This window comes from Acinonyx jubatus, chromosome A2, assembly GCF_027475565.1.
Source record: "Acinonyx jubatus isolate Ajub_Pintada_27869175 chromosome A2, VMU_Ajub_asm_v1.0, whole genome shotgun sequence".
Taxonomy (NCBI): Eukaryota; Metazoa; Chordata; class Mammalia; order Carnivora; family Felidae; genus Acinonyx; species Acinonyx jubatus.
Window position 1 is genome coordinate 25,503,101 of NC_069383.1, and position 13,765 is coordinate 25,516,865.

General features: G+C 35.6%; 1 protein-coding gene across 8 annotated transcripts in view; it reads left to right on the forward strand.

Annotated features, from left to right (window-relative positions):
• Nucleotides 1–13,765, forward strand: part of GRM8 (glutamate metabotropic receptor 8) — a 758,955-nt gene that overhangs the window by 482,490 nt on the left and 262,700 nt on the right. For 7 of the 8 annotated variants that reach the window (XM_053218132.1, XM_027075396.2, XM_027075397.2 and 4 more), the window contains one exon: nucleotides 1,708–1,908. In XM_053218132.1, the coding sequence (XP_053074107.1) occupies nucleotides 1,708–1,908 (201 nt within the window). Of the gene's footprint in view, nucleotides 1–1,707; nucleotides 1,909–3,115; nucleotides 7,543–13,765 lie in introns of those variants that run through there. The other variant, XM_053218135.1, reaches the window with a different exon arrangement.

Genomic DNA, 13,765 nt, shown 5'->3' on the forward strand with positions numbered 1-13,765 from the left:
TAGATGGATAGAATGAAGGAATTGACTGTCACATTTATCTACAAGAAAATCAGTGGTTTTATCAGACTATAAAAAGTCAAATAGAGGGGTGCTTGGGTGGCTCAGTTGGTTAAGCATCTAGCTCTTGATTTCAGCTCAGGTCATGATCTCATGGTTCACGGTTTGTAAGTTTGAACCCTACGTGGAGCCCCACATCAGGCTGTATGCTGACAACATGGAACCTGGTTGGGATTCTCTCTCTCTCTCTCTCTCTCTCTCTCTCTCTCTCTCTCTCTCTGCCCCTCCCCTTCTCATGCTCTTTCTCTCTCACTCTATTTCAAAATAAATAAATAACCATAAAAAGATAAAGAAAAACCCAAATATAAAACAGCCATTTTAATTCAGCTGACTAACTAGTCTTAAGAAAAATATTTGTTGAACTTAAAGACTACTTATTTTTTAAAGGTTACCAAGTGACCTCCATGGGAAAGTTTCAAGTGTTTGCTTTAGGTCTCTCCAAGCGTTAGCGGATGTATAAAGTTTGGTAGGGTATGGAAGTGCTGGGAGATCCTTTTTGGTTCTGACCTCAATATTATTTCTGTAATTTTTTCTTGGGCACATTCTTGCCATTCACCATACTTTTCACGGGAATGAATGAATATTGGGCTCCAAGTCTGAGACCTGGGAAGGCTTCCATATCTGCCCTCTGTGCTCAAAGTGAACTTCTCCTCCTCCATGAGTCTCAGTTTCCTCATCTTCAAAATGAGAATGTTGGATTATAACTAATTATACATTATCTGATTTTAATATCAAATTTACATTCCATTTTAAATTGTAAGCTTTTATTAAATATTAAATGATAAACACCATGCTAAAGGCAATCCCCAAAGCCAATTCTCAGCCTTAAATATGCCCAAACACAGGTACAATTATTCTGAATGACAATTAATTTGAGAGCTCTACATCCTTTTAACAGAAAATTAAAATAGGAAATTGATGAGGACTTAATGTACAGCATGGTCACTATGGTTAGCAATACTGTATTGTATACTTGAAAGTTCCTATGAAGGAAAGAAAAGGAAAGGAAAAAACAAGGGAATAAAAGGTTAGTCTATTAGGTAGTAGATATGTTAACTAACCTTATTCTAGTAATCATTTCTTCTTGAACTGAGTTCAAGAAAAAAAGTTAAGTTTAATGATTCTTCTAAAGATAGCTGGGTTACTTAAGGAAATACTATCATTTAATATATACAAAAAGGGCGCCCAAGTAAATGAAGCACATTCAAAACAAGAATATATATGGGAGGAGGGAAAAAAGACCTTACTTTGAGACACTAATTAAATGATGATCCTAGAATTGAAGTAGATGAAAAGGACAAAGTCTGTACATTTTACTTAAAAGATCAAGCCACAACCAGAATGTTATGTAATTATTAGAATGTACAATGTAATAGGACTCAATAAGGTGGAAATAAAGATAATGAAACTATATGTTTTTATTTAGTTAATATCTTTTTGTTGCTAATGGAATAGTTTCTGTTCTTTCCAAATAAAAAATTCAATACCCAGTTTAAAAGCCTGACTCAGTAAGTATAGGATTAAAATAATTGGGAGTAAAATCAAATAGTTGTGTCTCATTAAGTGTGCCTCATATGTGGAAATCTTAGCCCTAATGCCATATTTTAGTGGATCTAACACCAATTGATGGTTTTTTTTAAATTTTTGCAGGGCTGGAGAGAATTGCGAGGGATTCATCTTATGAACAGGAAGGAAAGGTCCAATTTGTAATTGATGCAGTATATTCCATGGCTTATGCCCTGCACAACATGCACAAAGATCTCTGCCCTGGATACATTGGTCTCTGCCCACGAATGAGTACGGTGGACGGGAAAGAGCTACTTGGTTACATTCGGGCTGTCAATTTCAATGGTAAGTTACAACTTTTTTTTTTGTCATTAAATACTTCAGAAGTGACAGAATCTGTCCCCTCCCCCCACTAAATATAGAAGAGACACAAACAGAGTGGAAAGCACAGGATTAGAAGCAGTTCCCCTTTTAATCAGAAGTGTGAGTTTTTCCACCTGCTTTTAAATCTCAAACATATTTTCTGTGCTCCTGAAAGAAACATTAATCTGCTCCTGAAAGAAGCAGAAGTTAAAAATAAGCCTCTATCAATCAAAATATTCTACTTAAATATCACTATTTCGGAAATAACTTAGGAGACTCATTTGGAACCATTGACAACAGATTAGATTTCTTTTAAATGTTTTGTTTGTGTCATTATTAGAGAAGGAATTGTAGATATTTTGTTTTGAAACTGATTTTAAGCTTTTTAAACAGTAAGTTGACCTGAGGAAAGTAGATGATTTGGAGTGGCTATACGTTTACATTCTAAAAGTGCCATGTTAAGTTTCTGCATTTTCTCTTTCCTTGTATCACTTTCAATGATTTGGTCAATTTAAAGCAATGAGCTGCATTGTGTAAGATAGAACCACATACAACGCAGGGTAGATGGGATTTGCCTCCTGCTGAAGCAGAAATGCTGCTTTCTGTAAGTGTCACAGAAACTGATACAGAATATGCTGGACTCATAGTATTCGGCTAAGAATAGCCAAATGCCTGTCTGAAGTGATGGAATTATTGAATGCTGCTGCTCTTTCATGAAAGTTGTAATGGTTGCTGCCCATGATTTTGACCATTATTTTCAAATAAAATGTTAGAATGCTCTGAGCTGTCTAATTCTTTCTGTTTGGCTGTAATCCACACAATGGACATGCCTCCGAGCCATGCATGGCGCTGCACTGTCCATCATAATACACTCCAGTGACCTCAGCTGTCAGCCTTTCTCAAAAAAGCACAAGGTCATCTTCAATTTAGAATTCAAGTGGAAACTTCTTCTTTTGCTTTGTGCAGGCAACATGAGGCAAAATTTGGTTTACATTCAACACAGAGTATCCTCGTTTTCAGCAGAATTTTTGTGAGACATTACATAACCATCCTTTTGTTATGAATATAAATATTAAGGGAATTTGAAAATAATTTTCTTGCAATTATAAAACTGAGCAAAGGAGGGGTATTATAATGCAAGGTTATTTATCCTTACATGAGGTTGGGAACACTCCATTTATCCATGTAGTTAGGAGGTGTGAAGAGGAACGCAAATGAATGTTTTCCTCAATAACTGAAGCTCACCTCCAGACGATGGGAAAATCTTTAAAGAAATACCAGATTAAAGTATTTCAAAGGTAAATTACCAGCTTCTCTCTTATCTTAATCATAGATAAAAGCCAAACCCTTCCTTGATGACTTCTATTATTATACCATACTGTAATATAATGATGCTATTAAAGACTATTAAAAACATCTTAAAGCCTAATGATTATTAAGACAATTTGCCTCTAGACTTCAGTGATTTCTGAGTTCTTCTGTCCACTTTTTAGTCTTTTTCTCCCTTTCACCTTACCAAAGTGCTGTTTTTGTGATTGTTTTGGGGGCTGATCTCTTCCATAATTGGCTTCTTTCAACCTACTATGGACAGAGAAGTACATATAAAATTTCATTAATTTAGTCAAGATGTATTCATTGAGCATGTAGACTGTGTTAAGCATTCTGATAGGTGCTAAAGATACACTACTAGTAGTCAAAGCAGATATGAGATTTAGAATTTCTTGGGGGAATTTAGATGTGAATCAGAAAAGCACACAAAGGGATAGTAATATAATCTGTAATGAGGGCTAAAAGTAGAGGTGTGCTGAACTGAGAGTTTGTAATAGGGAAACATCCCTCCCTACTCTAGGGAGTTGGGGACAGGTGAATCTGAAGGAAATGAGTGTCAGAGAGAAGAGTAAGATAGAGCATGAGAGGTCATATAGGCCATTCTTTTTTTTTTTTAATTTTCTTTTTAACATTTATTTATTTTTGAGACAGAGAGAGACAGAGCATGAACGGGGGAGGGTCAGAGAGAGGGAGACACAGAACCTGAAACAGGCTCCGGGCTCCGAGCTGTCAGCACAGAGCCCAACGTGGGGCTCAAACTCACAGACTGCGAGATCATGACCTGAGCCGAAGTCGGTCACTTAACCGACTGAGCCACCCAGGCGCCCCTTATAGGCCATTCGTGAGATTTGTTCTTCATCTTGAAGCAACAGGAGCCCACCGAAGCATAATAGAATTGTGTCTGATACAAGAGTAAGTATACTCCAGATGTGAGGATCACATAAAATACATGAATTTTAGTGTATGAACTTAAATAGAATCTCTTTGAGCTCCCTGGAGATTTATTTTGCTAATGGCTTGAAACTTGTCTGTATTCCAATAACTGATGATACAAGGTAAGAGACTTGAGCATACACAGATTATCATGGATTATATAATCCTTCTGAGCTTTAGTACTTTTCAGGGAGTTCAAAAAATTTTTTTTAACATTTATTTATTTTTTTTTTTTTTGAGAGACAGAGACAGACTGTGAGTGGGGCAGGGGCAGAGAGAGAGGGAGGCACAGAATCTGAAACAGGCTCCAGGCTCGAGCTGTCAGCACAGAGCCTGATGCAGGGCTCAAACTCACAGCCTGTGAGATCATGACCTGAGCCGAAGTCAGACGCTCAACCAACTGAGCCACCCAGGTGCCCTGGGAGTTCATCAATTTTTAAATTTCATTATTGGCTTATCTGTTAGTGTTCACTAATTATTAATTCCCAGCCTGTTTGTGATAAAAAAGATATACAAGGTGGTTCAAATAGAAGTATACTATCTATCTATCTATCTATCTATCTATCTATCTATCCCCTTTAAGGAGGAAGAAAGAAGTATGGTAACCAGAATACAGGACTACATCAGGTTCTGAGCTTCCAAAGCAGCCAAAATATAAAGAGACATTCAGTGGGATACGTAACTGTCATTATGTGATGGAAACAAGCCCTACCTATTTTTTAAGAGAGAATTAATTCTCTTGGAAACTATTTCTAAATGAAATGTATCATATGGGATTTTAACAGCCTCATAAACAATGTTATTTAACAAAATTTTACTGCAAAAGCAGAAGCTTTCTCTTTGGCTGTTTTGTACTTATACCCACAATCAAAGCCAAGAATGTAATGCTTCTAACACTGAAGGGTATTTTATTAAAAGAGTTTTCAGGAGGAGGGAGATAATCTTTGATCTAGATTTGCAATTCTTTCAAGCTCAGATGATATGGGGATTACCATATTCTATTAAGAATAAATGAAGAGCTTTTCCCTTATAATATGCTTTTCAAACTCTGTCTTCAAAAGAATGCTACTCAGAAGTCTAACATTTCAGCCAGTCAAAATAAGAACCACGGGGTTGAAGGAGAAGCCATAATCTTGGACTCTCCACTTCCCCTAGTGCTACTTGCCTGTCCTAGAGGTACTTTGAAATGTACCAATAGCTACATGGAGTGCACATCAAATCCACAGACTGAAATATCCTTTTTCTTCACAGGGCTTTCATAGAAACTGAAAGTAGGCACCTAGAATGTGTGCTGGGAACTTAGCTAACAACTATTACATAACGCTGACTGAGTGGTTTGTGTTAGTGATGGTCAGTGTTCTCACCTAGTGAGATAGCCAACTCACTTCCCAAAGCCTGGAAGTAGGAGGGGAACCTTGGCCAAACCCCAGGTTCCTTGAGATCAGTTTTGAATATTCTGAAGAGTTGAGAATGTACTTGACTAGACCCAGAACTGCTTACTGTACATGACAACAAAAAATTACTACATAATAAAAGTATTCTTAGCATAGCTATTACCAGTTGCCAAAGAATGAGCTTTGTAAGGCAACTGTCAATTTTGTCTAGTGTAGCCTTCCAGGTTTTCTGTCAGGATCACTGAGCTACAAAATGTACTCTCAAGTTATTTAAAAAACTGACCCATTGGATGGAATTATTTAGTAATACCCCTTTCAATATTGGATAATGTCTACCCTAAAGTGTAATTTCTGAGTAGAAAAAAAAATTGTTGTTAAACTGGTTCTTTCTGGCATTAATGAGATATTAAGGCAAGTTGCTTTTCATGGTTCCTTTTAATTTGAGACTGTAAAACACTGTCATTGGTATGAAGGGAGACTCTTCTTCCAGTTGTAATAGCAGGAGGTGAAGGACCCAGAACAGCTGGATGCTGCACAGACCATTGGTATAAAATTAAAGGGAACTGTTTAAAACTCAGTCTTGCTGAGATTGTAACCTTGTGTGTGGTATGCCTAATTAAGCAATGGTTTAAAGATACTTGGTTTAAAAGGTCATGCTTCTTCCAGTCTATTGTTAACTGAGAACATAACAATCATCTTGGAATTTCGAATGATGAATGATTAGTATTTCAGGCCAGAATGATTCTAAACACAACTAGTTAAGGGTGAAAACCCTTAGTAAAACTATTAAACTACAAAGTACTATTTCCATCAAAGACTTAAACAACAATGGTGGTTTAACTGAATTTAATCACTCAAACTGATATTTTCTCATCAGCAGAAAACGTGAACCATATTCTGCATGTGTATTTTAAGTACATTCTGAGTCATAGCATATCTGTAATTACTCATGTGGTCATTATAACTTTTCTCAACCTATCCTCTGTACTCAGGGAGCCAGAGGGAAGCAAAGATCTGCCTTTTGGATTACTTTTATTGCTACCATTTGAACAAAACACTGTTTCCATAAATTTTTAAATCCAAAGATTTATCAAAAGAAAAACACAAAATAAAGAGAGGAGTTCAGATTTTTCAGGTACTTAAGCAACGATGTCAATTCCTTCCGTCTGGTCTATAGGCAATAAAATATTGATACTTACATCTTGTATAGAATCAGGGATTTTTCTGTTGCCATGAGAACCTTATTTATCATAAAGAAAAAGTGTTTGATAGAATTCCAGTGGTATCTCCTAACTCCTTTTCTCTGTATTTGAGCTCACATCAGGGGCAGGGCAGGCACAGCGGCATACTAATCAAGAATCTTTGATTGTAGGTAACAGAAGCCCCTGAAACTTGCTTAAGCTAAAAGAAAGAATTTATGGGGCACCTGGGTGGCTCAGCCGGTTAAGCGTCTGACTTCAGCTCAGGTCATGATCTCACAGTCTGTGAGTTCTAGCTCTGCATCAGGCTCTGTGCTGTCAGTTCAGAGCCTGGAGCCTGCTTCAGATTCTGTGTCTCCCTCTCTCTCTGCCCCTCCCCCACTCACGCTCTGTCTCTATCAAAAAAAAAGTGAATAAACATTAAAAAAAATTAAAAGAAAGAGTTTATGAAGGTATGTCAAGAAACCCCATGGCTGAATACAACAGGGCCTAAGGAAAGGACTGGTTATAAGAACTAAAAGCTGGCCAGAAATCCTAACATCTCTCTGTCTGCTTTGTTTCATTCTGTTTATGTTGGTCTTCCCCATTTTTAGGTCCATAGGGTAGGTAGTTGAAGGCCATCTACATTTCTAGAATTTAGCAGCTACTTCTTCAGGGCACCTGCTAAAATTAACATGTACATATTTCTAAGTCCCAATTCTAACTTCTTGGAACCTTGAATCTCATTAGCCATACTTAGATTGGATGTCAGATTGGTTCCAAATTATCAAGGAGCAAGTAGGACAGACTTGGTTGTCTTGGGGCACTCTCCATGGTTGAAATACTTATTTCTAAATCCCAGTTATAACTTCTTGGAACCTTGAATCTCATTAGCCAAACTTAGGTTGGATGTCAGATTGGTTCCAAATTATCAGTGGCAAGGAGCAAGTAGTGCAGACGTGGTTGTCATGGGACACTTCCCGTGGTTGAAAGGGACATTTGGGAACTTTCTATAAGTGACTTATGGGGAAAAGTTGAGCAAAGTGAGCAGAGAGGTGAAAACCTGATAGCGGTGATGCCACTGCGATCTCAGAATCTCATTGCTTCTTTAAGGGTGTGTTTTTGTGTTAGGCCAGAGGAGACACAGTTAAGAATCACATAGAATCTGTGAGAATCTGAGAGAGGAATTGACTCTGGAATTTTGTAATGCTAGTCTTTGTACTGTGGTTGAATTTCCTGACTTGAAGAAGAATGGTCAGCTTCTCTGAACTCACCACTGAGATGGTGGTCTAACCATTTCAGTGCTCAATATTCTAAGGAAAATATGTGAACACTTGCCTGCTTACAGAGACTAGGATAGAGGTGGAATTTACCAGCGTCTTATTTCTTTTTTAGAAACCTTATTGATTTCAGGTACTTAATGCAAATTTCTATTACAATGTTGAGTGTCTCTGAACACTGTAGTCTGATTCTGAAGCAAATTTGTTTGCATAAAATACCTTTAAACTATCTAAAAGAAATAAGTATGACTTAATATTAGGAAGTGTACTATAAACACACTAATAGGTTAAATAAGACAATGATGAATATCTCCTAAGATTCTGTAAAGCTATTTGATTAAAATACATCCCTCATTTCTGTTAGAAACACAAAAACATTAACTAGTAATGGAATAAATGTTTAACATGATAAAGTTAGACTCTTAGACTTCAACCAATTATATACTTATAGTTGTTATTACTATTAAAGAAATGGATTATTCCTATTACCACTATAAGTAATATTCTATAAATTTTTATCAAAGTGATAAAACATGAAACAAAAATAACAGAGATGACTACTCAAAATGAAAAAGTAGTAGTATGATTATTTTCAAATGATTCGATCTCAAGGCAAGACACTGAAAAATATATTAGAGGTACTTACTTCAGGAAGATGATCAAATAAAAAATTAATATTAAAAACCTGAAGAGCATTCCTTTATACTAGTAAGAAATCATTGACTAATATGTGGGAAATGAAACTCTGCTTCCTTTGCAAAAATATTTAAAATACTTTGCAATAAATTGAACCAAAAAATATGAAAGACCTATATGAAGACAACTTTATTGAAAGACATTCCTTGTTTGTAGACAGAAAAACTAATTATAAGAATAATGTTAAACTTTTCTGAGTAACCTGTATTCAGTCTTAATATAATTTCAACCAAAATGACAAAGGAGCATTTTCTGGAATTTGAAATAATATTTCAAATTTTAATTGTGAGAATAAATTAATAAAAATAACTGAAATGATTTTGAAGAGAAATTTATTTCTACCAAACATTTCATATTTAACCCTAATGATAAGCTATAATAATCAATCCAGTATGGACTGAGTGCTGAATAGGCTTATGGTATATGGAACCAGACAGAAATAACCAGAAATATATAATGATAATAAATAAATCAGTTTACACATATATATGTACATATTTACATATGAATTTATGATGTGATAAAGATGAAAAAGGGAAAGGACATTTTATTCATTGAGTATCAATTTACAGTAAGATCAAGTGAGATGATTCCTCCACATAAGAGTATTATCCACTTGGAACTTATTTTATTTTTTATTTTTTAAAATGTTTATAATTTACTTTTGAGAGAGAGAGCTCACACATGTGCATGTTTGTGCACAAGAAGGTGAGGAACAGAGGGAGAAGGAGGGAGAGAATCTTAAGTAGGCTCCACGTCCAGTACAGAGCCTGACCTGGGGCTCAGTCTCATGGTTGTGAGATCATGACCTGAGCCGAAATCAAGAGTTGGATGCTTAACTGACTGAGCCACCCAGGCATCCCAGGATTTATTTTAGACTTCAGTGAAAAAGAAACAAAAGAAAAAAAATAGAAGACCGTCCATTAGATTTGAATGGGAAGCTTTTTGAGTTGGACAGTGAAGGAAATTATAACAGGAAAATAGACATGTTTGATTTAGTAACATTTTAACACTGTCAGATGTTAAAAATGATCATAAACACAGTTTTAAAACAGAATATAAAGTAAGGCATATATTTGGGTTATTGTGTCAAAGGATAATATCACAAATATAAAAAGAGCCACCAATGATGACATCTTGAAGAAGTCAGTTGGCAAAACTCGTAAACATTAGTAAACATTTGAAGAAATGTTAACCTTCACTAGCAATCAAATAAAGAACATTTAATCAACAATAAAATATTGTTTTCTACGTATCAAGTTTACAAAGACTTGAAAATTATAATAGTAATTATCAAAAGGTAATTATATTGGTTCTTCCAAATATGCTTGGTGAGGGTGGTATTAGTGTAATTGTTTTTCAGAGAGTATTTGCTCAGCACATATCATTACATCTAGAAATATATTCTAAGGAAAATATTTGAAATAATTGTATTTACAAGAATTTATTAAAAAACAAGAAAGCCAAATCACACTTTTGTTCTGTTTCTAATTGAATCCACCAACAATATGTCACATAGAGTCATATTCCTGTGTGTTGGAATCCCAGGCTTTTATCTGAGCTCTGCCATTCACTTTTCTTCTGTGTTGTGAACTTATCTTGACCTCTTAGCTTCACCTTTTAAATAGAAGGATTATCCTAAAATATTCTAATCTTTGAAATCTCTTCCAGCTCTAAATTCTCTACATACTCTTAAAGGTAAAGGTATATTTTTAAAACACAGATGCCTATCAGTGTTCTTATTGTTGTCTTTTTTTGTTGTCACGTATACTCATTTTCATCTTTATGAATCATTTATTTATTCACCTACATTTTATTGGTAATCTTATAAGGTTTGTAATAAAAGAGTTCTGTGTTAGACATCAAGAATACAAACAAAGACTAAGAGGCGCCTCGGTGGCTCCGTCAATTAAGTGTCCGCCTTCAACTCAGGTCATGATCTCACGATTTGTGGGTTCGAGCCCCACATTGGGCTCTGTGCTGACAGCTCAGAGCCTAGAGCCTGCTTCAGATTCTGTGTGTGTCTCTCTCTGTCCTTCCCCTGCTCTGCACTAGTCTCTGTCAAAGATAAATAGGTAAGTTAACAACAACAACAAAAAAGAATACAAAGACTAATGAAACATGGTTCTATACATTCTCAGATGTCATAATGTAACAGAGGAGGGAAACAAACATGTTACCAACAAGAATTCAATTTGGTAAGTGATATGATAGAGGCATGAGCATATAAGAACCCGATGTAAAGCTGAAATTAGGAAAATATATAAGGAGAGCCTCAAAGAGTACGACACATCTGGTTTAAATTTAAACACAGATGGAAAGTGACATTTCTTAGGTGGACAAAATGGGGAGAAGGCATTCATGGCAGTCCATCAACTGATAAATGGGTAAAGATGTTATATATATATATATATATATATATATATATATATATATATATATATATATAATATTACTCATCCATAAAGAAGAGTGAAATCTTGCCATTTGTAATGATATAGATAGAGCTAGAGAGCATTATGCTAAGCAAAAATAAGTCAGTTATAGAAAGACAAATACCATATGATTTCACTCATATGTGGAAACAAAACAGACAAAACAGAAGGTAGGAAAAACATGCATTCTAAAAAAGCTGAGCATCTACAGTGTAAGAATTCAAGAGTGTGGCATGAGAGCAGCCTGGAAATGACCAGATGAGCTTGCTCTTGTTTAGAAATCTCTGTCATTCTAGTGTTTGAAGGTGACACAGCAGGCAATAGGAACCTGAAGCTTTTTGAAGAGGACAGTAAAGTGCTAAAATTTCTGTTTTAGAAAAATAACCTTGGCAACAATTTGCAGACTTGAGGAAGTGAGATTGAAGACAGGGGTGGTTAGGTTAGGAGACAATTCGAGTAGTCCCTATGAGAGAACAGTACCTGAAATGGGAAAATGAAAACACAAATGAAATGGAAAGAGGGGGAAGAGGGAGGAAAGGAACATAGAATTATTTGAAGGCTGTCTCTGTTCTAGGCACTGTGCTTTGACTAAAAACCAAGAGATTTTTAGAGATATATTAACCTCCCCAAATGATCTTTCTTTGTAACTGTAATAATTGCATTACTGGAGTTAATGTAGTATTTTAGTATATACGTTATTGATAACACTGGCTTTTTATCTATTTCTATAAGTAAAATATGAGATATATAACATGTCAATATGTGGAAAAACTGACATGAAATGCCATCTCTAGAAGCTTTACCACACAATGTCCTTGTGATTAAATATTATTTATTTAGTAAATAGAGATAAAACAAAGTCAAACATGATGAAAGTCAAGTGTGTTTATCTTACATATAAATATCCTTTTTGATGATTACCTCATTTGAAATAAAATTAAGAAAATAACTACTGTAAAAGCATGGATTGCGAGTAACTTGTCTACAAGTATTCCACAAGATGAGCAAACCTTTCTAATAAATTTTAAGTTGATAAACGAGAGATGTCTTGCAATATGAGTAGTACCCCAGAATGAATTATGCTTGCAAACCAAGGTTTTACTGTATTAATAATTTTGAAGTATTTTATATAATTTACTTTTGAAGGTGAAAGTTTGCAGGTAGTAAAGTATTCCTGGAAATACTGTATATATTTTTTTCAATATTTGAAATTTATTGTCAAATTGGTTTCCATACAACACCCAGTGCTCATCCCAAAAGGTACCCTCCTCAATACCCATCACCCACCCTTCCCTCCCTCCCACCCCCCATCAACCCTCAGTTTGTTCTCAGTTTTTAAGAGTCTCTTATGTTTTGGCTCTCTCCCACTCTAACCTCTTTTTTTTTTTTCCTTCCCCTCCCCCATGGGTTTCTGTTAAGTTTCTCAGGATCCACATAAGAGTGAAAACATATGGTATCTGTCTTTCTCTGTATGGCTTATTTCACTTAGCATCACACTCTCCAGTTCCATCCACGTTGCTACAAAGGGCCATATTTCGTTCTTTCTCATTGCCATGTAGTACTCCATTGTGTATATAAACCACAATTTCTTTATCCATTCATCAGTTGATGGACATTTAGGCTCTTTCCACAATTTGGCTATTGTTGAGAGTGCTGCTATAAACATTGGGGTACAAGTGCCCCTATGCATCGGTACTCCTGTATCCCTTGGGTAAATTCCTAGCAGTGCTACTGCTGGGTCATAGGGTAGGTCTATTTTTAATTTTTTGAGGAACCTCCACACTGTTTTCCAGAGTGGCTGCACCAATTTGCATTCCCACCAACAGTGCAAGAGGGTTCCCGTTTCTCCACATCCTCTCCAGCATCTATAGTCTCCTGATTTGTTCATTTTGGCCACTCTGACTGGCGTGAGGTGATATAATACTGTATATTTTTTAAAGAATTGAACATGTAAAAATAAACAGACTTATTTGAAATTAGGTAATTTTTCAATTTCTGATTAAGGAAATTTTAGACTGGTTATAAAATATTAATCCTACAAGTTAAGTCATCATGAAATTTAACAGTGTAAATGTACCTGCCTGTGTTTTCTAACTGAATAAGGTTTGATAAACCTTTTATAGCCATAAAGAACAAGGTTTATTAATCTCACATTTCTTCCCTCAATGTATAAAGAGTTAAATGGGGGCCAAGATGGAGCCAGCATCTAATAAAAGCTTGAGACAAATCAATAGCATTGCCTTTGTTTTTCCTATGGTCCTCCATAGCTTCACCCACTGCACTGGGCTTCTTTTACTCATTCTTTGTTCTTATAGTTCCTGAACTTCTTCATCATGTGCAAAAAAATTACAAATAAATGATAAGTAAATCTGAGAAAGAGATGAGATGCTGTGGGCTTAGCAATTGAGGATTAAGGTCTGGTCTTGGGTCTAAACAGGGATATACAATAATTCTTGAATGAAGAATAAAAAAGTAGATGAAGGAGCAGGAAGGATTTGGAGCAGCAGGAAGTTTATACTTGACAGTTTGTATTTTACATAGTGATTAGAAGCACAAGCTTTGTACTCAATTTGAATCCAATGTCACACCTCTCT